The 27,795-nt window shown below is 39.5% G+C and overlaps 1 protein-coding gene across 1 annotated transcript in view; it reads right to left on the minus strand.

The window, feature by feature from the left end:
* Positions 1–24,846, minus strand: part of LOC113015709 (bone morphogenetic protein receptor type-2) — a 40,963-nt gene extending 16,117 nt beyond the window's left edge. The window contains exons 1-3 of the mRNA XM_026157863.1: positions 23,857–24,846; positions 10,026–10,211; positions 7,816–7,995 (exon numbers count right to left, since the gene is read on the minus strand). Of these exons, the coding sequence (XP_026013648.1) occupies positions 7,816–7,995; positions 10,026–10,211; positions 23,857–23,935 (445 nt within the window). The 5' untranslated portion in view covers positions 23,936–24,846. The remainder of the gene's footprint in view (positions 1–7,815; positions 7,996–10,025; positions 10,212–23,856) is intronic.
* Between the last annotated feature and the right edge of the window lie 2,949 nt (positions 24,847–27,795).

A 27,795-nucleotide genomic window follows, 5' to 3' on the forward strand; every position in this document is an offset into this window, starting at 1 on the left:
AATATTTTTCATTGATCCTTTGATTTGCAGCCAGCTTTCTGCTAGGGATACATGTACAAGGTGATGCCTGCTCTAGCATGCAGCCATCACCGCATGCAGCATAAAATAAATAACTTGTGCGATAAATATACAGATTAACGATTTTCTGCAGCATTAACATCTCATCCTACTTATAAAAATGCTGCAAACTGGTATATTTTCTATGCTGTTCAATAGATTTTTAATACCATTTTATCCTCATCATCTGATAATAACCCTGATTGGAGTAGCTGGCACTTATAGGAAAGATTTTTATGCTTACATCTATTTTTATGCTAGTGCACCTGGAGCCAGAAGTAGACTGACCGGCTTAACAGAGAAAACTGATAACCACTGTCATGACGCACATCACCTCTAACTGAGGGTTTAGGTTTTGTCGAGCCAGCTAACACAGTGTTTAGCTGTGTTTAACATTGTTCCTAGAATAACATTTCACACAACTTTGCATTAAAAGGTACAGTCAATCGTTTTTTGAGTTTATTAATGGGGAAAAAAATAACACTATAAAAAATGGCAAGAATTTCAAAGCAATGTTTGATGATCTTAGTATAATACTTTGGCTAAATAAAAACAATTACTGCTGCTTTGGTAAAAGCAGTAACTCTCGCTCTAAAGTGGTCTACAAAACAAGCAGATTTTAAACATACTAAAAAAGTACGTTGCAATTTTTCTTCCTTCCCAAATAGCAAGTCACCCACCGCACACAACTATCTGAATGCAATTTTAAGTATTTGTGTCTGAAAATGTTTGGGTGTGCCGTAAAGAAAAGAAGAGCTCAAATAAAACAAACATGAATGGCCCAGGGAGCAGTTTATGAAGAGAGAAACAGAGGATGTGTGGGAAGTGAATGTTAAAGAGAAAAAGAAAATATGTAAAAAAGAGAGAATAGTAGGCAGATGGTCGGCTGTTTTTGCTTACCATAACAGATAAAAGCAGTTAGCTGAGGTGGAGACAAGCAGATATTAAATATTTTAACACTCGCACCCTCACATATACTACTACTGTGCACAAACAGTGGAGAGTCCACAAACACACTTTCTTGCATCTGTTACAAAAGTCAACACAATGGATATGTCATGAAACACACGTATTTTATAAATAATTGATGGCTTCCAGACCCTAAGGGCAACTCTGACTGACATACTACAATGAGCATGGATGTACACACTCTAGTGTGCACACGTGGGGGATTGACTAGGCTCGGCTGAAATGCCAAGGTCACAGAGTTCATAATTAACAAGAGTGTTTTACAGGAAGTCATGTGACAGAACATACCAAGAGACTGTTAGAATCTCCCAACCATCCCAGACAGTGCCAGCTCTGCTGCCTTAAGAACATCAGAGAGGCAAAACTGAAATACAGGAGCATTTGCATTAAGCTTTAAAAAAAAAAAAAAAAAGGAAATTTATATTTCACCATTGAAACTTATGTGACAGCTGTAGTCGCTAATTAAAGCGCATCTTAAGATTTTGATGTGATTTTGATGTTGACGAATTAAAGTAGTTTTAAAGTAGTTCACTATTTGGTCAGAAAAGGGGTAAATTCTCACACTGGAGAAATGAAAATTAGCAAATACCCCTAACCAGGGATCGCAAAATCTGTAATAAACTCTCTTTTCCAAAGATGAGTGATTCCTCAATCAGATACAGGGCTCGCAATACGGGCTAGCGATTTTTCCAGTCGGGCTACCAAAATCTCTCTCTGCCCTGCCCGTCGGGCTATCGCAGGAAGGAAAAATATATGTCAATGCTTTTGCATTCTTTCAGAAATGTAGCTGGGTAATTATGTCATTGGCATCGGTGAGCCACTGTCAATATGTGACATAATGAAATCCAATTGAATTTGTGCTTGTTTTTTTGCTTTCACTTTGCAATCACGTGAACTGTGTATAGAGAGCGACAGCACTGATTGGTGAGTGATGATAATTTGTGCACCAATTCCTCTGACATCGTCTTATTAATCGTTGGCTTACTACGCAAACATGCCAAGTGAAATCTCCGGCAGCAAGCTTAAACATGTGAGAGGTTGATCACGCAGAGAATCGCTGAGGGTTATGTGAGTGCGTGTGTAAAAGCAGCAGGATATATATTTTAGTTCAGCTGAGCCAAATAAGACAGGTCAGGGTGAAGAAGTGACAGCCAAAGAAAAGCTTACCACAAAATGGAAAAGTTATGACAAATCAGACTATAAGGCAAAAAGAAAGTGCAGCTTTATGGTTTCATGGACAAAAGAATTTCTGTGGCTGCGATATGATGAGCTAAATAACCAGGGCTGCACATAAGTGGTCCGCAGGTGCGCATTCGCTGTCAAAATAAAAAACGCGCACAAGATAAGAAGGTGCAACGCGTGTTTGCGTACATACGATTTTCTGGAAGAGGACAGACATTTGTTTAGAACTCTTAAAGATGTCGAAGAAGCAAGCTCCTTTAAGCAATTACTTTGGTTTCGCAATTTACAGTTTACAGGTGAAGATTTTTCCGCAATTTTTGTAGTCCGAACCACAAAAGAAGCACGTATTCTCGGAAAAGTGGTTGCAGGAGGTGAGCTGGCTTCAAACAAATGATGAACGCACAGAGATTTGGTGCAGAATGTGCCGTGAAAATCCCACTCTAGTGGACAAAAACAGTGCTTTTTATATGGACGCAAACACGCGTTGCAACTTCTTATCTGGTGCGCGTCTTTTATTTTGACAGCAAATGCGCACCTGCAGACCACTTATGTGCACCCGTGTAAATAACATAATGTTCTGCCGGGTGTGTCGTTGGTTTTCTCTCGATTTCTGAGTCGACAAGCGCCTTTGTTACTGGGACATGTAATTTTAAGAAAGGCCCCCATTAGAACCCATGAGAAATGCAAGAAATGCATTATTGCTCAGTCTGCAATATCTTTACCGGAACAAACACCAACTGCAAATAACATACTAAAAATAAACCTGGAAAATCTGTTTAGAACAGTGTACTATGTTGCAAAGAGTGAACTACCACTGGCAAAATTTAGCAGCCTTTGAAAACTTCAAAAAGCAAATGTCCTAGATCTTGGTTCCACTTGCCTCTTACCCGTGACTTCAGTGGAAATTCAGGATCTGACACAGACTGATTCATGTTCTACACAGTTCTTACAAGTTCATAGAAATTTCTGTTCAATTAGAACCAAGTATTTGAGTTGATGATTGTAATTTTTATACAATGTTGTAATTTGTGTTTCAACAATTTTTTGATTAATGTTTTGTTTCCGTTATAATATTATACATTAAAGTATATTATTATAACGGAAACAAAACATCAATCAAAAAATTGCTCTGTTTTTTATTCGGGCTACTTAAATTTATTTTGGGCTACCAAAAACTGAAGAGTCCCTGCCTGAAGGGCTACCAGGGACTTTGAAATTTTGCGAGCCCTGCCCCTAACCCTAACCCACATAGTGGAAAGTCAGAAATCATGTTATTAGAATTATAACTTTTATTTACTTAGTGGTCAGAAGTTCAACAAGACATAAGAACTAAATTCTAAATCATCTCACCATTGAGTGAATATTTGGACGAAGTTTGAACGAGGTTTCTCCAGGAGTTGTTGAAATACCTTGTCCGGGAGAATGTGACATACATAGGAGTGTATAGATAACTTAAAAATGTATCTCCAGCCGCAGGTGAATGAATAATTTTTGCAGTCTTTCCAATTTTTCTCTTCTACGTCTAAATCTATTTCATTTTAGTAACTAAATTAAAAAGTGCCGATATACAAAGGTGATGCACTGTCCCTGCTCCTGTATTGCAGCCACAGCCAAAATACATTCAGAAGGTAAGATGAGTGCTGAGAACCCAGCTCAGTGGTAGGAATAAGATCTGAGCTATCGATACATATGCTACCAGATCAGATACCCAGCTAGAATAATATGCTGGCCACAGGAGGAGACCCAATACTACTGATGTCAAAACATAAAATCTCCTCACAATATAGAGGCTTCTACCCAAAGTCCAGCGGCAGAAACAAGAAGGATGAGAATTATTGCCAGAGCTACAATCCAGGAAGAAACACACAAATACATCAAGAACATGGGTCCACAATATGAGCTCCTCCAAGAATGGCTCAGGCAGAGAAGACAGATGGTGATGAAGAAAAGGAGGAGGAGCTATCATGTACCATTGACAAAGGAAGTAGCTGACATCAAGAAAACCTACAACTAGCTAATAAAGGCCCATCTAGAGGACACCGCGGAGGTTCTGATTATGGCAGCACATGAATATGCCCTAAGCACCAGATCCATAGAGACAGGTCTTTCACAGCCAACATGACAAGTTACAGCCAGTGAAAAGTACTGAACTGGAGACAGTTGAATACTTTGTAACAGGATTTAAGATGCAAGCTGGGACATTGTACAGGCACAACCAAGAAGCTGGGATAGTGTAGAGTAGGGCTGCTCAATTAATCGAATTTTAATCGCGATTCCGATCTGGGCTTTCAACGATCATTAAAAATGACTGAGTCGATTATTAGCCCCTCGCTCATGCTTTACTGCTCCGTGTGGCAAATCGAGCGCAACTCTCTGCATTTCGAACACGCGTCACAACAGTTAAGAGGACCCGAGGGAAGCTCGGAAAGCTAAGCAGGAGTTATTTGGAGAGGAGAGTGACTGCCGTTGGTTGAAAAGAGAGGTAAAAAAAACTTCAGTGGTGTGGAAACATTATGGGTTCGCGGAGTCAGACGTGGATCAAGTAGACACAGTGTGTAAACTTTGCTACAGTGTCGTAGCTGCACCACAGAGCAACACTGCAACGTTCACTAAACATAGATGTTTACATTTTTCATTTATTTTTTATATTGCAAACATTTGTACTGTTATCAGTATTTGCACACTATGTTATATTATTTTTTGACAATCTTTAAAACCATTTTTCAATACATTGTTATTGTTAAATAAATATCGTCAAATAATCGAGATCTCAATTTCAGTGAAAATAATCGTGATTATCATTTTTGCCATAATCGAGCAGCCCTAGTGTAGAGGAACTTCTGTGCTGCCAAATGGATTAGACATCCCTAGTCCTGATGGGAGACGCTGCCGAAGGTGGTTGAAAACAACAGGGCTAAGGTCCTGTGTGGACTTCTTCAAGTTCCAGATAGGGCTGCTCGATTATGGCAAAAATGATAATCACGATTATTTTCACTGAAATTGAGATCACGATTATTTGACGATATTTATTTAACCCTTTAAGACCTACTATAGAACCAAGTCCACCAGAGCTTATATTATTTTTTTACATGCTGTAGTGCCATTTGTGGGAGCATTTCAAGTTGCTATACATCAATACAACTGTTATAGCCCATATTTTAATAATATGTATGCATTAAGTCCATAGTAATTACATAAATTGCAAAAAAGTGCAATAAACTACAAAAAAAATTGAAAATCGCTTTTGTTTTGTTTACATATATTTCTACTTGGAGAAATTTAAGAGGCTTATCCCTCAAAACTTTAAATACAATAAAGTTGCAAAAAATAGTTTACAACAACAGGAAATTTATTTTTGAGTGTCTTCATAGTTTTATTTTGGAGATACAGCAATTTTTATATACTGCAGGAAAAACAAAAAACAATCCTATGATGCAAATTTGCAAAGAAAACAGCATGTGCATCATTTCACTGTGGGAAGTCTTACGAACAGCTGATGGATCGGCAAAGCGTGTTTCTGGAATATTATGTTTTTGTTCCTGCAAGCGCTTTTTATGCAATTTTTGCAAAGCTATATGTGGAACGAAACCGTGACCGAGGACAAGCTGATGGCATCAGATGTAAGTACAACTCCTCCAGTTTCATATGCAAAACAAATTATTGCGCTAGCTTACACGGTTCAGGTTCTACAGGGATTTAAAAATAGTTATGCAAAACGGAGCGTGCTGCTCTGACCGGCTTTAAAGGGTTAACAATGACTTTTAAAAAATAATATAAAATAGTGTGCAACACCACTGAAGTTTTTTTTTTTTAAACTCTCTTTTCAACCAACGGCAGTCACTCTCTCCTCTCCAAATAACTTCTGCTTAGCTTTCCGAGCTTCCCTCGGGTCCTCTTAATCAGCGGTCTCCAACCTTTTTTGCGCCACGGACGGTTTATGCCCGACAATATTTTCACGGACCGGCCTTTAAGGTGTCGCGGATAAATTAGGGAGGGGCTAATAATCGGCTCTGTCATTTTTAATGATCGTTGAAAGCCCAGATCGTAATCGTGATTAAAATTCGATTAATTGAGCAGCCCTAGTTCCAGACAAGCAGTTGCTGGCCATCCAACCAGACAGAGTAGTGGTTATCAGCACAAGACTGCAGTTATCATAGATGTGACAATCCCAGCAGACAGAAAAACAGAGAAGTACCAGGAACTTGAGAAAAAACTGGAGCAGAAGTGGAAGCCAAAGGGCAAAGTGGTGCCTGTGATAATAGCAGCATTAGCAGCTGTAACCCCTAAACTGAAAGAGTGACTTCAGCAGATTCCATCACATCATCCAAAAAAAAACAAAAAAAAAAAAACAGTGCAGTCCAGGAAACAGCAAATTTGTGAACCCTCAAACTCCCAGGCCTGATTGAAGACCTGAGCTTGAGAAACACACACATGGCATACAACTAAACCCTGAATTGGGACCTCCTGTATCAATAAATGCGTACATTCTCTGTAAACTTCTAACTTCAGTAATTTTAAATAAAATGATGAATTCCGAAGCTTTACTTAAATTTCTGTACCTACAAGTTTCTTCACTACACGAATAGGCGTTAAGCCAATCGCCTGTTTTCTAACTCGTCTCAGTGCCTCTTACCTAGACCTTAATGTCACTCTTGAATCTTGGCCTAAGATCATTCAGACAGCCAACTGATTCAAACCATTTCCTACTTCTAACAACACAAGAGTACGTCTGCCCAGACATGCCGAGAAATAACACCGTACTGAAAACGGAAACAGGATTTAGAGTTACAATACAACACAAACTTGAGTTTCCAGCAGCATCAATTTTTTCCCCTACAATTTCTTTTCTTTGTCATCTGTCTACACAGTTGAACAGTCACCGGCACACCCACAGACAGACGGATAAAGCAGACGCCATGTAATCCGTGGAATGCAGAGAGACGACATGGATGGTAGGAAGCGTGTTTGTGTGTAGGCAAGGGAGATGACAAGCTGCTGTTGCCACCGCCCCACCTCATGCTCTTTCATTCACGGGTCAACCTTGAGAAGAATTAACAATTAACAATTTATCTGTTTGCTTTGTCTGACACCTTTCACAGTATTCAGTCACGACTTAAACCGAATCCCCTATCAACCACTGTCATGGTCCTTTAGGGGTTATAATCTACACGGCTCCTAAGAGTGGATGTGGACAATACTATAATGTCATTTGTTGTATCCAGTTCTTCATCTTTCTGATCCACCGTTGTCAAGGTTTTCTAACTGGTGACAATTGGAAAGGTCATCTCAAAGTCCCTGTTGCTAAATGATATAGCAGACTAGCAAAGGGGGCTAGAGAGAGCAATAAGTAGGTGTAGCTATGGCAGCCCTTTTTTGTCTATCTAGGACTAAAAAAAGTCAATGTAACAATTAATAAAACCATAAATTTGGATCAGATCTGACTTTAGGTCAACTAATTTGCATTCACTGGCTAGAGGAAGACAAGACCTTTGGCTTGAAATTCACAACACTGACAGCATGTTTAGTATTCAATTTTATCTTCTGTAATCTCTCACAGGTGGCTGGGCGTGAGGCTAAAAGGTAACGGGGGTAAGAGAGTGTTCTTACGTATGGGTTGCGCAGTGGTGGGGCTTGGCAGCGGGAAGTCCTCTGTGAAGTTCACATTGCACATGTCACTGCCACAGCAGCAGAAGTGGTAAGTCCCATTCTGTATCTGTGGAGGCAAGTTGGTAACCACACAGCGGTCATCTCGGCATGCCTGGTTGTCGCCTAGGTGAGTCCAGCAACCTGAAGAAGGGTAAAAAAAAAAAAAAAATGTTGGAGAAACCCCGCCCAAAAAACGTATTAACCCCTCAGTTTTAAAATAACAGTTATTGAATGTGACAGCACAATTGGGTCAGATATAGTGAAAGTAAAAACTAATTTCAGGGCTCTAGAGTGCGACCAATTTGGTCACAAATGCGACCAAATTTTTCAGTGGTGCGACTAAAAAAAAAAAATTTGGTTGGACCTGTGCGACCAAATGTTTGGGTAGCAAAAAAAAAAAAAAAAAAAAAAAAAAAAAAAATCTGCAACCTTCCCTGTGGTCAACAACAGACACATTTTGCCCCTATTGTGGACTAAACCAATCAGAGCTAGTAAGGGGCTTTCACTGTTTCACTAAATAAAAGGCATCTTAAAAACATGATTATAGATAAAAGAAAAACTGTGATTTTATGAAACAGATAACAAAGTTCTGTGTCTATTTCATACTATATACTTTTGACTATGCCCTTGGATGAAGGCATTTGACAATGTGTATGTACAAAGGAGTGCTGAAGTGGACATTCAAAATAGCTCTTTTTGAGTCTATTCTAGGAAACCATTTCAATGTAAAAATTGAGCTTACAGCTCTTTTCAACTCTTTCAGATAACTTGAAACATTCATATGAATTTTCAAGTAGTGTGGTAGAGGTCAGCTTCTGTCACAAAGAATTTTTCCAGCCAAGATTGAGACACAAATGAAATATGCGTAAGGAGCCTTTTATTTCACTTTTTCTTAAATAATATTTCAGTCTAATATGTCACAAAACAGATAAAGATTCAAACATTTGTCTCTCAAACAGACAAACACCCCCAATTATTTAATTTAATATAATGTAAAGGAAAGCAGCAGATTACGACTTTTAAAGGGCCTCCAACAAGAAGATTTCTGCGTATGAACCATTAACATTTTTATTTACATCTTGAGCAAATGATTTGAACAGTTGATGATGACTGAAAAAACAAAAATGGAGGATTTGTAATTTTTCTTACTGCATTCTGGTTAAAATTGTGTCCCAATTTATGGGTTTTTGAAACAATTTATGGAGAAAATGTCTTTAAAATGCAAATGAAAATATTGGGCACTGCATGACATTGAATACTAAAAAATACTGTGACAAATAAGACAATATAAATACAAGTCTCTCAGGCTTGTATTCGACCCACCCTTCTGTCTTCCTTTATGTGTTGTTTGAGGATGTAACCTTTCTGAACATCCAAGCGACAGCTTTATATGTCAACGATGAATTCATTCTTCTCCGCATTTAAAGCATATCGAACACAGATGTTTTGTCTTCTGGTTTTTGTGGCCCTAAATGTAGTCAATGGCTCCATATTGTAGTGACTTATACATTTGCCCACCAAGTGAAGAGTTGCTGGTTTGATTCCAACGACTCGTTGTGACTGTGTCAGGAAGGGAATTAGGCATAAAAACGAAATTAAACATATAAAGCTTCCTGCTGTACCAAACCCTTGTAGCAAGTCAGCATTTAAAACTCACAAACAACATATGCTCTCCTCACCTGCATGAGTAAAGCAGGACAGCATGTGTTTTTTTATGCATCCACTACATTAGTGAATCTCCTCTGTGGTTTTCCTGCTTTCCTCTAGCCTGGCAGATCCACGCGTACTTATATGATGCTATATGATGCTAAAAATCAAGTTGTAGGTGTATTATGAGCTGAACTGTTGCTAAGCCACAACGTATGGAGTACTTTCCACACAGACCTATACACAACAATTTTACTGAGTAATTAAAAACTGATGATATTAATTTTCTGTCAGCCCACTACTTTAATAATTACACAGTTTCATGCCGAGAACCTGGAATGATTAAAAATTCAACTGACATATACTAAGATTGATCAAGGATTGGGAAAATAACTAGCACCTGGTTTTCCCACTAGTGACAGCATATTTGTTGCAGTCACAAAGATTGTTTGAGCCAGAAAGGTTCTAAGCTTTTTGGCGACTTTTCACAATCTAACAAACAAACATTGTCACAGTGAAAATACCTTGCTTCACCAGGCGCACTTCTCCTGGAGGAGTTTTCTCCCACAGCCCAAAACAGTGTCTGCCTTTGGCACATCGGATAGTGGTATTCTCTGGGGAGACCCGGCCTTCATCCCCCGCCACTCGTTCCACCTCCCATTGCTGCTGCTGGTCTGTGAAGGCACATTCCCTCACCTCACCCTGCGCCGCTGTGAAGAGATAGAGAGCAAAGATGTATGTTATGTAAAAGAAAAGAAAATTATTATTTTATATACATTTAGAGAGAGAGATATTTTTGTGTGTGTTTACGTGTGTGTTATAGGAGCTATAGAGGTAGGCACTGGAAAGATCCAAATATATATATTTTAGGGGTGCAACGATATTCGTATCGATATTGAACCGTTCGATACAGTGCTTTCGGTTCGGTACGCATATGTATCGAACAATACAAAATTTGAAATTTATTTTATCAACTTTCCTTCTGACGATGCTGTCTGTGTTGAGCGTTCGTGAATCTGCGTTCGACTACTCCACCTAGGCTGCACTGTCGAGCGCAGATCCACTGAGCGCTCAACACAGACAGCATCATCAGAAGGAAGAGTGCAGGGCAAGCTAGCGAGACAGAAGTTAAGCTCTCCTTGCAACATGGCAAATTGAACCTCCCCCACCCTCATTCAGATCTGGCGTTTGGAATTATTTTGGTTTTCATGTGATGTATGACCCTGAAGGTAAGCGCGTCATGGACTAAAGTATGTTGGATGTGCCACGCAATGCTCAATTACATGGGTGGGAATTAGTGTGTTAGCGCAGTTAGCTCGTTAACGTGTTGGCCGTCTAGCCCCATGCACGGGGCGATCAGGGGTAGCTCGTTAACGGAGATTTGCCGTGTTGTGGCGTTAAGGTCATTTCAACGAGATTAACCTGAAAGCACTAGTGGGAACACAACGAATATGACTGCACATTTACGCCGACATCCTCCTAGTGCAAAGACAAGTGGAAGCAGACAAAAACAACAAGCAAGCATGCTACAAACTTTACCAGAGTCATTTAGACAGCCTTTAGCACATGATTCTCCTCATGGGGACCTGATATGTTTAATATGCTGCTGAGAATATAGCCCAGAAGAAGCGTATAGTATAGCTTTTATTTTTTGAAAGAGCCATTTCTCTGTAATAAACTCTCTTTTCCAAAGATGAGTGATTCCTCAATCAGATACAGGGCTCGCAATACGGGCTAGCAATTTTTCCAGTCGGGCTACCAAAATCTCTCTCTGCCCTGCCCGTCGGGCTATCGCAGGAAGGAAAAATATATGTCAATGCTTTTGCATTCTTTCGGAAATGTAGCTGGGCAATTATGTCATTGGCATCGGTGAGCCACTGTCAATATGTGACATAATGAAATCCAATTGAATTTGTGCTTGTTTTTTGCTTTCACTTTGCAATCACGTGAACTGTGTATAGAGAGCGACAGCACTGATTGGTGAGTGATGATAATTTGTGCACCAATTCCTCTGACATCGTCTTATTAATCGTTAGCTTACTACGCAAACATGACAAGTGAAATCTCCGGCAGCAAGCTTAAACATGTGAGAGGTTGATCACGCAGAGAATCGCTGAGGGTTATGTGAGTGCGTGTGTAAAAGCAGCAGGATATATATTTTAGTTCAGCTGAGCCAAATAAGACAGGTCAGGGTGAAGAAGTGACAGCCAAAGAAAAGCTTACCACAAAACAGAAAAGTTATGATGAATCAGACTATAAGGCAAAAAGTGCAGCTTTATGGTTTCATGGACAAAAGAATTTCTGTGGCTGCGATATGACGAGCTAAATAACCAGGGCTGCACATAAGTGGTCCACAGGTGCGCATTCGCTGTCAAAATAAAAAACGCGCACAAGGGTTAGGGTTAGGGTTAAATTTAAAAACTGACGGCATATTGTTCAATTTGTCTTTTGTAAAAATGGATGCAGAAACTTTGATAAAAATATCTGAGGAAAAAAAAAACTGTACTTTTGAGTTAAAATATATATTTATAATTTTAATAAATGACAAATTAAAAAGGCATGAACATTTTTTTGTATCGAAAAAGTATCGAACCGAATATATAAAATTATATATATATATATATATATATATATATATATATATATATATATATATATATATATATATATATATATATACACACACACACACACACACATATAAAGTCTTCCCACAAAGACAACTGGTTCTCTCAAGCAGAAGATTAATACAAATACCAATTTCAACTCTAGCCTGAAGGACATAACACATTCCCATACAGAGGAGTATGTGAGGATTGGAGCTAAAGGGTTCCAAATGGCACCAATTAAAAAACATCAATAAAAAGATGAGTAATAACAGCAGTGTCTAGAAGACCAGAGTTTAAGCAGCTCAGTGTGCATGGTTAAGTTCCAACCTTGTTCCTAAATAATAAAACAATTTTATAGGTCGTATTACATAAAATCAGAATAAACCTTGAATCTAATGTAATATTGTTGATTTTTGTGTAAGAAGTCAGAAAGTGTCCGTTCTCCTTTTTTCGTGTGCAGTGAATGTCTGGAAAACTGTGTGCTATGCCAGCAAGAAATGTGTGCACAGGATGCTTCCGTGGGTAATTTCAGATAAGGGAGACATAATATGCTACTTAGTTTCCTTTACTCCCAGCTCCTCCCTTTCCTGCATCTGAGGGTGTGGGGGGCTGAAAACTGTTTAAAGGGGCGGACAAAGGAAAGTGGCTGTGCTCAGTCCAAGGTCAAGCTAGCTTGTGTGGGCAGAGGGTGACATGATGGAGTGGTAGCTCTGCTGGGCATGAAGCCAACTCTCCTCCGCTGCTCCCATCATCTGATAAAGCTATCAACCCTGGTCTACTGTGGGCCTCGGCGACCCTCAACCTGTGGGCTCCTCACTGCCTTCTGTTCTGTGGGTTGCATGCTTTGTAAAGCGGGAAAGGAGTTCAAACTCACAGTTATAACTATGTTGAAGAATTTTCATTTTCATGAGGAAATGGCTGACGGCTCTGCCGGGGTTAGCCGGTAAAATTCTAGCAGGGTGTTGCATTCTGATTACTAAATAGTACACACACTAACATCTTATCATACATACGGCTTCATATTGTTTCTATTCCACCAAGCTAAAATATGACAAATAAATGCTGCACGGTTGACAATGGGCACAGAAAGTCTTCTGATGCAGCTGTAGTTTCATTTTTCTTTACTTTGAAGATTTGAAAAATAACTGATCTCTCTAGTCACATTTTTTCTTATTGAATAACGTCGGTGAAATCTCAGTGTCTGAATAGAGCTTTTGTGCGTTTCTTACATTTTCTCCCTGTTGAAAACATTTTGCAATTCCAAGGTGTTTTGATATTGAAAGAGACAGACAAACACTTTTTCTGACCAAGAACTTGGAAATCAGGTATACTATTTAAAATACTTTTTTAGAAAGGATCATCAATACAAAACACTTCAAAATAACTTCTATAAAAGACTGTTCTACTGTTCATGGCAAAAGAAATGATCCTGCCCAACATTTGTTCCAACGGTGAGTCAGCAAACTTTTTGCCAAAACCTCCACTTCAAGCATGATTGTTCAATTGCAGCACAGCCCCCACGACTAACTTTGGTAGCTATTTGAAGCGTTGAATTTATCCACATGTTGCAGCAGAAAGTACCGAGAGCAGCATGTTAGGAGGAAGGCAGCAGCTCCAGTGCTTCATCATCACATCCTGCAAAGGATGTGCTCAGAAACAGTATTAAACCGTAGGTCACCCACATTTAAGCAGTGTATTTTTATGCTACAGGCTTTCTTTTCGAGAGTACGGCATGACTGAAACATAACCATTGTGAAATCTTTTGACAAAACTGATTAGTGTGGGCTGTGTAGTCATGCCATACCCAGTATTGTGAACACATGGATAGCAGAGAACCTCCCAGCTTCTCACTGGGACTCCTCTGACCGTAATTTAATTTGAAAACAACAGCTATTATTGCACCTCTTCACTGTCTTTTACTCATATCTCACACCACTTTTGTTTATAAATACAAGATTGCTGTCCACCATATGCATATGATGATGTATTTTCAACCTCTTATTTATCATTTATAATTTTCGTTGGCCTTTTCCCTTTTATCATTTAATAGCCACTTCTAAAAAGGCGGAAGGGAAGGCTAAACATGTATAGATTTAATCAGCAATCATCTTTTCTTTTGTCATTTTCTATCATTTGTCAGCACTCAAATTCAGCAATAAGACTGGTATAGATGGTGGAAGTCAGAACAACTCTAGTACAAAGAGGAGAAACATAAAGGGACAACAGAAGGAAGTGCAGAGCCTGTGACAACACCCACAAACAGTTAAACACTCTTGTATGCCTGGCTTGGTAGAAATAAAATAAAAATAGTAGTGCATACAAAAATTATTTAGTAATACTTCTATTAGTATTTAAAGTCATGACATGAACCCTTTTCATAAAGCTTAATCTACAAGAGCGTTGAGGTATAAAAACAAATAAAAGCCCTCATCCTGTCAAGCAACGTGCCCACAGTCCCCAAACCCTTCACTCCCACCCAATCTAAACACATGATTGCCTGTCTGGCTAAAATATCATTATACCACACTGACTGACCTGCAACACATTGAATAGTTCCATTCTGTTTGTGTGGCTGCACATAACAAGCGTGCACAAGATTAACAGAGAACACGGGTCACACGGCAACTTCTTTAGCATCTACTCACATCTAAATCTTTACAGGAAAAGACATTCATTGTCTGAAATGTATTTATTGAATTTAGTAGCTCAATATACAAAAGTAGACTGAGAAGGAAGACAGTGGAGCATGGAATGAAGCCAAGTGACCCAGGCTTTACTCATTTGCAGTCTGAGCCATGGGAACAGTCCAGTAATCACTTTTCATTGGATTGCCTGCAACTCTACTTGACTTGGGTTCTGTGTTTTTTCCTTCTCCATTTATGATTGGTCATGGAAGGCTCTGTACCTGGGTGCTGTGGGTCAGATGCAGGCAAGGCCAGTGGACCGAGGAGGAGAGAGGGGAGGAGAGAGGGGGTAGTCATATCAGAAGGCTTCAGAGTAGTTTACTGCTCTGTGCCTCTTCATTGGATGGTGGCGGGCACTGCTGAGTGTTTACCCATGGCCCAGTTATTTGCTAATCTCTCTCCACCTCCCCCAGCTGGCCTTCAGTGCACCCTCCCACTTCTGTGGACTACCCCCTTCCCCTACTAAAAAAACAACAGCGATCTAATCTGGCTCTCTCTCCCTCTCTCAGTGCTGCCAAGGCCCATAGCACCAATGCAAGAGACGGCAGTCTGAGACTTGATTAAAAGTCACCCAGTGCATGGATGTGTTGGCTGTTTTTTCTCCACACATTCAAGATTAGAGACACAGGGTGGAAAAGGAAAGGAGGGAAAAAAACAGAGCAGGGCTTTTTGACTAAAGGCTGAAATGTGCTTGGTGCATCATGCACACACCATCATCTCTGCTGGCACGCGATCACGGTCTACTCCAGGATGCGAGATGTGCTCTCTTGCTTTGCTTTTTATGTGGAGCTGAAAGTATGCTGCACATAGAAATTTTAAACAGAGCTGATTCTGACTCAAACAAATATATTCCAACACCTGTACTACTAAAACACACTCATTTCCTTCTAGTGTTTACGTTTTCATTTCACATCTCAACACAACACAAATATGCTGAAAATGCAGAGGGGCATTATCTTTGCCCAGGAGCACGGTGTTTTCAGTGTCACAAGAGCTCAAGCTGCTGCACGCCGACAGCCATTAAAACACTAGTGTCTCTAAATTATATTGTTATTTGGGTGCATGCTTGCTGCTGAAGTACGATGGACAGGAATTTAAGGTATTTTCTGACACTCCCAATTTTTCAAGTCCCCTGGCTGAGTTTTAAGATGCTGGAGATGTGGGGTGAGGAGAGTGGGCTTTAATCTGTCCCATCTGTTGCCTCAGGGACTGCCCCCCCCCCAGTCTGTATCTGTCTGGGTCTGGTACAGTTATGCTAATCCTGTGGCTTGTACTGCCCCTCAAAGCTTAAAGGCCTTCGTTACAGACCACCATGTATTTATACTAAAACCCAACCCCCCACCCTCTTTCTATATTTAAAACTTTCTCAAATATTTCATGAAAACACAGATGAGAACTAGACCGAAGAGGTGTTTATTATCATTTTGCGAGTATAGGATAATCTCAGATTTATGGATAAGCTCTCATTTTAGGCTGTGTCTGAATTTAGTCTGTGTTTATAACACATATTTTCTCGTTGAATAAATGAACAAGTACAGGCTTGACGGGCTACATAATAGCTTGACTGGTTGATTTCCCCTACACATCCACCCACTCTACCAGAGGACTGTGGCTGTCTGATATGGTGGATTTTTCACCTGTTCTCTAAGATTTAACACGTGCTGTAATGTTCTGCACAACTAAAATCTCAGCTCAATAAAAAGATCTGAAACAATTAGGTCACAGAAAGAATGGAAGCCAATGACTCTGGTAGTTAATTTATTATGCTGCTACCATGCAAAGAGCGGACAGTCATCGCTAGTTTAAGCTACAATAAGTCATATTTTCTGCCATTTTGAAATATATTTGGTACTGTATTTTAAAGTGGTTTGAACTCAGGGCTGATAAAGAATGTTATATGCATATGTTCTTGGTTTCCTGAGTTGCCCTTTACTGTGATTCGCATCAGTGCTGTACCAGCTAAATGGTATTGTGAAAACTAGTTTAGAAACTACAAAAGTTTTTTTTTGTTTTTCCCAGCGGCATCAATTATTCCTATCAACACTGTTTTGCAGAGAGGTGGTCTCTGGTTAGCGCTGGGTAGCTAGCAGAGATGTTCCAAATGTAAGTAGCAAAGAAAGTATCACAGTAAAGTAAAACACTAGATTCCTCTCTACTCAAGTTGGAACAGCATAACTGATCCTCCTCTATGATGACAAGCATTCCCAGTGTCCTACTTACAACTAAAATGTTTGAATAACACACTTCTAGAGAATCCTTAGGCTAAGCTAAGGTTGTCATCAAGAGGCCTGCTACCACAGCCAATGCTACAATCTATCTCTACAAATCAAATTAGGGCTGCTCGATTATGGCAAAAATGATAATCACGATTATTTTCACTAAAATTGAGATCTCGATTATTTGACGATATTTATTTAACCCTTTAAGACCTACTATAGAACCAAGTCCGCCAGAGCTTATATTATTTTTTTACATGTTGTAGTGCCATTTGTGGGAGCATTTCAAGTTGCTATACAACTGTTATAGCCCATATTTTAATAATATGTATGCATTAAGTCCATAGTAACTACATTAATTGCAAAAAAGTGCAATAAACTACAAAAAAAATTGAAAATCGTTTTTGTTTTTTTTTACATATATTTCTACTTGGAGAAATTTAAGAGGTTTATCCCTCAAAACTTTAAATACAAAAAAGTTGCAAAAAATAGTTTACAACAACAGGAAATTTATTTTGAGTGTCTTCATAGTTTTATTTTGGAGATACAGCAATTTTTATATACTGCAGGAAAAACAAAAAACAATCCTATGATGCAAATTTGCTAAGAAAACAGCATGTGCATCAAAATAAACTATTTCCAGCAGTGCAATTCGAGTTCTAAGCATCCCAGAAACTATTCAGAAAAGTCTAACATGACCAGTATAGGTTTTTAAGGCCTACAAGTAAAAAACTACATTTTCCGCGAAAATGACGTCACTTCCGGTTTCGGGCAGGAAATGGCGGACATGCGATCGTTCGCGCTGACGTCTGTTTCACTGTGGGAAGTCTTACGAACAGCTGATCGGATTGGCAAAGCGTGTTTCTGGAATATTATGTTTTTGTTCCTGCAAGCGCTTTTTATGCAATTTTTGCAAAGCTTTATGTGGAAGGAAACCGTGACCGAGGACAAGCTGATGGCATAAGATGTAAGTTTCATATGCAAAACAAATTATTGCGCTAGCTTACATGGTTCCGGTTCTACAGGGATTTAAAAATAGTTATGCAAAACGGAGCATGCTGCTTTGACCGGCTTTAAAGGGTTAACAATGACTTTAAAAAATAATATAAAATAGTGTGCAACACCACTGAAGCTTTTTTTAACCTCTCTTTTCAACCAAAAGGCAGTCACTCTCTCCTCTCCAAATAACTTCTGCTTAGCTTTCCGAGTTTCCCTCGGGTCCTCTTAATCAGCGGTCTCCAACCTTTTTTGCGCCACGGACCGGTTTATGCCCGACAATATTTTCACGGACCGGCCTTTAAGGTGTCGCGGATAAATTAGGGAGGGGCTAATAATCGGCTCAGTCCTTTTTAATGATCGTTGAAAGCCCAGATCGTAATCGTGATTAAAATTCGATTAATTGAGCAGCCCTAAATCAAATAATTGGCTATAAATCAAGTGACTAATAGCTTAGGACTAGCTAATGTCCTTTGTTATCCTAGGGGCTAAAGGTAGCAAGATAATACCCAATAACAGTAGTTGGAAAACAATTCAACTAATATATTTAAGACATACTCTTTAGTTGAAAAAAATAAAATAAATAAAGGAAGACGAAAAAAATAATAAAGAAGTGGAAACAACACTCAATCTCACAGTAAATAAAGGTAAGTTATGATACCATCGCTGTCATTTGTATTATCTGGGGGGGTTTTCATGTAAGAAGAGGCAGTGCACATGAATGACTACGACCGCTTAAGCCATCATGTGACAGGCTTTGTCTATAGTCCCAGCCAGGTAACTTCATTAACTTTTTACCCCACAAAAATGCTGAATGCTTGTTGGAAATGTAAAGAATGTTTCATACTTTTGAATTTTCGACTTAAAAAAATTAAGGTAATCACATTTTTTCAATTATCCATCAGGTTAATTAATACTGTTAAACTCTGCCATCAATAATACAGCAACCATGCTTTGGAAAGTGTGATATTTCATATAAAAATAAAAATAAAAAGTCAAGGTGAACAAAATCAAGATTTTATACAGGTTTTAAAACATTACTACCAGCTGAATTCCAATATTAATCCAATATCAGGTGCTTTATCTGATCACCTGGCCTGCTTCATTTCTGCTGCCTTTTTCCCTTACTTTTGTTAAATGCACATTTGGTCTAACTTCCTACCAAATGTTAATTTTAAGTAGGGCTGCTCAATTAATCGAATTTTAATCACGATTACGATCTGGGCTTTCAACGATCATTAAAAATGACTGAGCCGATTATTAGCCCCTCCCTAATTTATCCGCGACACCTTAAAGGCCGGTCCGTGAAAATATTGTCGGGCATAAACCGGTCCGTGGCGCAAAAAAGGTTGGAGACCGCTGATTAAGAGGACCCGAGGGAAACTCGGAAAGCTAAGCAGAAGTTATTTGGAGAGGAGAGAGTGACTGCCTTTTGGTTGAAAAGAGAGGTTAAAAAAAATTTCAGTGGTGTTGCACACTATTTTATATTATTTTTTAAAGTCATTGTTAACCCTTTAAAGCCGGTCAAAGCACCATGCTCCGTTTTGCATAACTATTTTTAAATCCCTGTAGAACCGGAACCATGTAAGCTAGCGCAATAATTTGTTTTGCATATGAAACTTACATCTGATGCCATCAGCTTGTCCTCGGTCACGGTTTCCTTCCACATATAGCTTCGCAAAAATTGCATAAAAAGCGCTTGCAGGAACAAAAACATAATATTCCAGAAACACGCTTTGCCGTTCCTATCAGCTGTTCGTAACACTTCCCACAGTGAAATGATGCACCTGCTGTTTTCTTTGCAAATTTGCATCATAGGATTGTTTTTTGTTTTTCCTGCAGTATATAAAAATTGCTGTATCTCCAAAATAAAACTATGAAGACACTCAAAAATAAATTTCCTGTTGTTGTAAACTATTTTTTGCAACTTTATTGTATTTAAAGTTTTGAGGGATAAGCCTCTTAAATTTCTCCAAGTAGAAATATATGTAAACAAAACAAAAGCGATTTTCAATTTTTTTTGTAGTTTATTGCACTTTTTTGCAATTTATGTAATTACTATGGACTTAATGCATACATATTATTAAAATATGGGCTATAACAGTTGTATTGATGTATAGCAACTTGAAATGCTCCCACAAATGGCACTACAACATGTAAAAAAATAATATAAGCTCTGGTGGACTTGGTTCTATAGTAGGTCTTAAAGGGTTAAATAAATATCGTCAAATAATCGTGATCTCAATTTCAGTGAAAATAATCGTGATTATCATTTTTGCCATAATCGAGCAGCCCTAATTTTAAGGAACATAATAACTGCACTTCATTCTGTTGCAGCTATCACTGTAAGTCAATGTGGACATGAGGAATACTGACGTCTGAGGATTTAAAACCTACAAAGAGGAGGATACACATTTGCAGCAAATTCCACATAAGTGGCAGTTAACAGATTGCCTTCTTTTTAAACCTTCTGTTCATGTAAGTACGCACGAACGCAAGCAGAACTGTTAATCCACACACTGAACAACACTTTTTGCACACTCTAGATGTATTGTCTGCACTGGTCAAGGAAAATGCCTCGTACTAATCATAGGCTGTCACTCTGAGTTACCATCTCAAGGTTGCACCTTTTGTTTTCTAAAGCATCCGCTAATTTCTCCTTTTTGCCAAATCGGAAGCATGTTAAACACTGCTCTATTGTATCTCTTGCTGCTTTTACCTCCGCCCAGAACTTAAACCAGTGGTACTGGAAGAGAGACACATTGATTTTTTTCAGCTAATAGAGTACAACGCTGGCTGTATTAGAGATCAAATGACCTCCCACCTCCTGCCCATTCCAGCATCCATTGGTCTGTTTCTATCTGCAGTCAGTATCACATCTTAAAAAATAATGACGAGGACCAACCAAAATATCATGGAATCAAAGTGAGGCCAGTGCTTTTCTCCAGCCTAAGCTTTTAATTTGCACTGTTCCAGTTATGTAAATATTATTTCTGCTTCTACGTGGCTGATATTTTAGCATTTCATGAGTGACTGTCCTCCTGTTTACTATCCTTCTGCTTCTCAGGATGTACGGCATCACATCCTGAGAGCTTAATGCACACTCAGCAGTGTAGGGTGAGGGCCAAAGTGGACACAGCTTGGTAATTTGAGCTTGTGGGCTTTGGGTAATTTTTTCACACTGCTGACACTGAGTAAAGACAGTTAAATCATTCCTAAAGCTTGGTTTGATTATATTAGTGTGCATCATAATAAGCCACTATTTGGATTACTAATTCTCCCAAAAAGCTTTCAACGGACAAAAGATAAGCAGAAACTATTTTTGAGAACATTTAACTGTCCTAAAAATATTTGATAGGTGCAGCCTGTAACTCAGGGAAAGTACTCTCTGTGCCATCTTCGCCACCTCTCTGCCACCAAGACAAATTCCTCAAATTTTATTGAGAGTGATATTTAAATAATTCTGATCCATCCTCTTCTACATGTTTTCCAACCAAACTTGCATTTTAAAAGAATGAGCAAATCAAAGGATCCACAGCAGTTTACACCTGGCTAAAAGAATTCCATGGCCTACAATGTGGGCCAGGACGCACATCTAACAACCACACCACAGTCCAACAGGAGTCTGTAATCTTGAGCCACTAACTTCACTTTCTGTTGAGCCACTGATGTGGCCAAGCTGACAGATTCAAGAGACCTGTCGTGGCCTTGCAAGGCTAGAGAGGGGCGACCAGGCTAGGGAACAGTAGGTCTGTCAACGCCACAGTATGGGGCCCTCGAGACAATGTCTTTAGGTTTGGGCAAGCGGAGCAAATGAGCAGGCCTTTTATTCTATAGTATATTGGTGCTACTATAATCCTCTTTGGACCCCCAAATCTCCAGCTTACCTGGTAGAAGACTAAGTTTTTGGCTGTGGTGAAAAATTTTTATATTTTTAAATTGTCACACAGGTTTTCAGCATGAATATGCTACAACTTAGGCCTTACTTGGAAAGAATTCTCTGTAAATAAAAGCCCTGTTACAAAGAAAGCCTGTGGTCGCACTGCAGGTATGGTGTGCAAGTTTCTGCCATGTTTGAAACGGTTTCTACATGACATATTGGAGCAGCAGGCATACACCTACACCCACATCCACATACTGACGAGTCACCATGGACAGTCAGCGAAAGGACGACCCAGGCCAAGCTGCAAACAGGTTAAACACATGGCAGCAGAGGGAATTCAGACATGAACAGAGGTAACAGAAAAGTCATGAAAAGGGGACAACAGGAGGAGGAAGAAAAAAAAAAAAAAAGAAAAAGAAAAAAAAAGCAAGACGTTTAGTCAGAGAGATGACTAACACTTCTGCCAGATATACAGCCCTGTGCTGCTTCTCATCTTTATCGTTCCAAGGATGACCTCAAGATCGGTGCACCGGGATGTGTCTGCTTTGCATTCATAAAGCAACAGCATAGAGAGCAAGCAGTTTGTCTTCTTTCTCTCTGACTGCTGTCCTAATTAATTTTGCACAGTCCAACGATTTGGATTTATTGGTCGTTTACACCACACATACACACATAAGCGTCAATTAATTGCCCTTGTGTTGATTACTGAAGTAATATGTCAATCTTCTGACAGTCGGCGCAAGTAAGCCACACTCATGAAGGTAAAGTATTAATTAAATATCAAATGACATCACCACAATTTACATTTTGCATTTTGTTTGTCTTCTTTTTTTAAAGCACCTCTGTAAATGATTTTAGCCACAACCTGAAAGGCTCTCTCTTCAAGAAATGTTTGTCTATTGAATCATGCTTTTTCTCCACTAGATAGGTACAAACCCGAGTCAATAGGTCTCACAATAGGTTAAAAAAGCAGACTTCAATGTCATGTTATAAAACCACCTTGTCTGTTAAATACACATCTAAATGCAAATAGGGCACCATCCGCAGGCAGCTTTAAAATATGAACACAGTCACACAGTGTATTCCAATTTTGCTAAATGCATTCTTATACTTTCCTATGCAACAGCAGTTTTAAATGTGGGTTTCTGATGATAACCTGTCTATGAATGGATGGAGGAGCCTAGGCAATAACACACACTCACAGAAATAATAATACATTATTAAGAAGCACACACATTCACACCCACGCACTGGGATGGGCAAACCAGGCAACACAAACCCCCCTATTTTCAAACATGGTGCCAGAGCCTGAGCACAATCTTGAACTTCACCAAAAGCACCCATCTTTTAAAATACCTTCCCACACATTCCACCTGCTCCCTCTTCTCTCCTCCTTTCCCTGCATACACTGCTCCACTATCTCTGTGCAGCTCTGCTACTATCTTATCACACTCAAGGTCTCACAGAAGCCTGGCTTCAGCCCAAAGTCTTGAACAGGGGGCACAACTTGGCAGACAATGGCTGCAGTATGTTTGGCAGTGTTTTTCTAAGCACTTTTGTACACCCAATGATTAAAATAAGCAAGGGGTGAATTTGCTGCTGTGTTTAAGAGAAGATATCTATGATGTTTTATTACATTCAATGATATGAGTGATATAGAAGACTCCAGAAAAGACCTAACCAGACAAGATGCGGGGGAAGAAAAAACAAACAGATGAGGCAGACGCACACAAACACAGGGAGCAACAAATGTCTTTCGGATTTTTTTAACCACAGCCAAAACACACACACACACACAAATAAATAAATAAATACAATTAACAAAAAACGAAAATCGTTTTATATTCAAACATCTGCACCATGGCGAAGGTATAGAAAGAAGCAGAAACCAACAGGAAAGCATTAAATATTAATGAGGAGCACATTTTCTCTCAAACCAAAAATCAATTTACCAGTAACACACTCACCAGCCACTGAAGTCAGGAAAATCGCCAAGCAAATTCCAAATTCAGCCAGCGACTTTATCGTGATTCGGCCCACAGCCATGACAGTCTTGACTGACTTTGGTCTCGTAGTTAGAGGTCCACCGAGTTTTCTTTTTACTTCTTCTGTAGTTCCCACTTTGTTTTCAGACCCTCTCCCTCACGTCATAACTTGAACTACTCTCACGGACATGGAATAATACATCGAGCAATTGTGCAAAAAAGTAACGCTGTTAGGTTGGGGTCGGTGATTTGTTCACGATCGTTAAGTGCAAATGAAAGTTAAGTTAGTCCCGTTTCCGACCCCAGCACAGCCTGGACAGACGAGCCGAGCGGCTAACTTGTTTGGCGGATCTGCCATCCACAACTAGCCAGCGAGGAACGTCCATATCTGCTAGCTAACATGCTAGCTGCCAGGGGTTACTGTCTGGTACTACAAAACTTAGGCAAAGAGGGTAAATACCACGAAAAATCAGGCACTCAGTTCTTTCGTCTAGATTTCAAACCATTCTCAGCTTTAACCCTTTATAAAAATGTCCAGTCGTCGACACTTACAGCTATAAATTCGGCATTTAAAGATTAGCCACTTAGCCCGGATAGGTCGCAAGCTGACTGCTAACCGACGCTAGCTTAATTCCAAGCCAGTTACTTCTCTGTCCCGTCTCATTTCTCGCGCTTCCTTGCAGAAGAAAACAAAATTCATAAATCAGTGGCGCCTATACTGAGCTTTTCTGGTGTGCGGTACACCGCGACTACTCCTCCGGCGCTGACAGATGGCGGCGGGAGGAGATGGATATCTCTCGTTCTGAACAGGGCGGCTGGGAACGCCTCGTTTGCAGGCTTGTCTGGACCGCTCGTCTCCGGTATCAGGTTGCTGTGGGTTGGTGTTGGGGGTGGAGGACAGAATTCCACCGCGGGAGGGGTGAGCCAGCGCCACTGTGCTGCAGACTATGGATACAACACCCTGAATCATGTGCTGCATTCAGGCTATCGATGGAACTGTCGAAACGTTAATTACTGTAAACACCGGCCTGACGTTAACATCTTATACCTCGAAAAATAGTCGCCAATGTTATACGCCAACGTTATAACACGGTTATAGTACAAAGCGATAGGTATTGATAAAAACAAATAAATAACTGCTGTTTGTTAAAAGATGATAACATGCTCAAATATAACGTAAAAGTAAAGTAAAATTTTATTTATATAGCACCTCTCAAGATAAAAATCACAAAGTGCTTCACAGAAACTAAAACCTAAAAATAAAAATCAACCAAAAGCAAGTTTTAAAAGATGAGTTTTTAGCTGTTTTTTAAAAGCGACCACGGAGTCCACAGATCTCAGGCTCAAAGGGAGAGAGTTCCACAATCCGGGGGCCAGTTACAAAAGCTTTGTCGCCTCTTGTTTTCAGCCTCGTGTGTTGGACAACCAGCAAGCCCTGGTCACATGACCTCAGGGACCTGCTGGGAATGTATGGATGTAAAAGTTCACTTATATATGTTGGTGCTTGTCTATGCAGAGCCCTGAAAGTCAAGGTCAAAACCTTAAAGTGGATTCTGAATTTAACGGGGAGCCAGTGCAGCTGAATCAGCAGGGGTGTGACATGGGAGTACTTGGTCAGAAGCTCTGCAGCAGCATTCTGAACAACTGCAATGCCTCTTTGGAGCATCTGCAAGATGCTCCAAAGAGGCATTACATAAACAAGTAAACAAAGAATTACAATAATCCAGACGAGATGAAACAAATGCATGAATGGCAACTTCCAATTCGGAGCGCGATACAATGGGACTCAGCTTAGCAATGTTTCTCAAGTGATAAAAACAGGAGCGAACCAGAGATTTTACATGGGCATCCAAAGTCAGAGCTGAGTCAATAATAACACCAAGGTTCCTGATAGACGGTTTGGCAAATGTAGCAAGTTGGACCCAAGTTTTCCATAACACTAGGTACAAAATTTTTAGGAGCACAAACAAGGACTTCAGTCTTCTCCTCATTTAGTTGAAGATAGTTTCCAGCCATCCAACCTCTAATGCACTTATGCAAAATCTGTAGCTTGGAAACATCATGGGGCTTAAAGGAGATATATAACTGAATATCATCTGCATAGCAGTGATACGAAATCTCAATAAGTGTTGAAGAGGAAGTAAATACAGCAAGAACAATAAAGGCCCCAAAACTGAACCTTGCGGCACACCATAGGCAAGAAAAGTAGAAGAGGAACTGTACTTACAGGTAGCCACAGAAAAGGATCATTCATGCAAATAGGATTCAAACCAGTCCAAAGCAGCCCCTGATATACCCACCCAGTGTCTCAGCCTATCTAGCAGAATATGATGTTCCACAGTATCAAAGGTAGAAGTCAGGTCCAACATCAACAGAACGGAGCATTCTCCTGCATCACATCTCATCAAAATGTCGTTGGAGACTCTAAGAAGTGTAGTTTAAGTAGAGTGAGCTCTACGAAAGCCAGATTGGAATTTATCCAGAATGCTGTATTCATCTAGAACAGCTATAAGCTGCTTAGCCACAACCTTTTCTAAAATCTTAGCAATGAACGGTAATTTTGAAATTGGTCTGTAGCTACTAAGAAGAGAAGCTTAGTTTTTTTTTTAACAGTGGGTGAATAACAGCATTCTTACAATAAACAGGGACCTGACCAGAAACCAGTGAGGTATTGATAATTGTGAGCACACAGGGACCAATAGACTGAAAGACATTTTATACAAAGATCTAGGTAAAATATCAAGAGAGCAGGACGACGCTTTCATCGAATTAACTAACTTGACCAGCTCTGGTAAGGACACAGGTAAAAATCTTTCTAAAATTACAGGCCTAGCTTGAGTTGGAGCAGACAAGAGAGACACAGAAGGAGAGATATTGTTCCTCACGTTACTGACTTTTTCAACGAAGAAAGAAAGAAATTTTTCACAATCTTCATTTGATATAATTGGGACAGCAGGTGGAGCAGGAGCAACAATATCACTAATGGTGTTGAATAGTACCTTGGGGTTACCTGCTCTTAGACACTAAGTCTGAGAAATAGGCAGCCCTCGCATCTCGAACTGAAGTGTTAAAAGAGACTAAAAGGTCTAAAAGAGACTAAAAGGCGGCTAAGCTGTCATCCCTGATGGACAACATCTCCCACCCCATGCAGCAGACTGTGACAGCACTGAGCAGCTCCTTCAGTGGGAGACTGCGGCACCCACGGTGTGGGACGGAGAGATTTCGCAGGTCTTTCCTCCCCACTGCTGTCAGACTCCATAATAAAGACTTTAACTGATCAAGCACACACATCCATACATATGCAATAATACTAAGTGCAATAATCCTTTCTGTCATCGTTGTATTTTTACTCAGTTGTATATAGTATTTGTATTTGTATTCTATTTTTTATCTTATTGTATATTTATTTTATTTTATTCTACTGTATATAGTATTTTATTTTATTCTATTCTGTACAGTTGTGTACTGTATTTATTCTTATTGTATTCTAATTTTTGCCTCATAACTTTTGCACTGTCCACTTCCTGCTGTGACAAAACAAATTTCCCACGTGTGGGACTAATAAAGGTTATCTTATCTTATCTTATCTTTAAATGAAGGAGCTTGACATGCAAAAGCGTTTTCCTCCATAAACGCTCAACCTTACGGCAGCAACGCTTCAAGGAGCGAATGCTGTCATTTATCCAGGGAGACGAATTTGAAATCTGAGCTAGTTTTGACAGGACAAACCACGTCTAAAATAGAAAGACAATGATTATTAAAAAGATTTGTTACAAAATGAACATCGTTATAAGGAGATAAAACTAAATTAAAGGCATCGGAAAATTTAACAGCAGTGGAGGAATTTAAGATGCGAGAGCTAACCACATGTCGAATAGGAGAGAGAGACAGATGAAAAGACAGGTTAAAAAGAATACAACG

This window comes from Astatotilapia calliptera, chromosome 23 (assembly GCF_900246225.1).
Source record: "Astatotilapia calliptera chromosome 23, fAstCal1.2, whole genome shotgun sequence".
Classification (NCBI taxonomy): Eukaryota; Metazoa; Chordata; class Actinopteri; order Cichliformes; family Cichlidae; genus Astatotilapia; species Astatotilapia calliptera.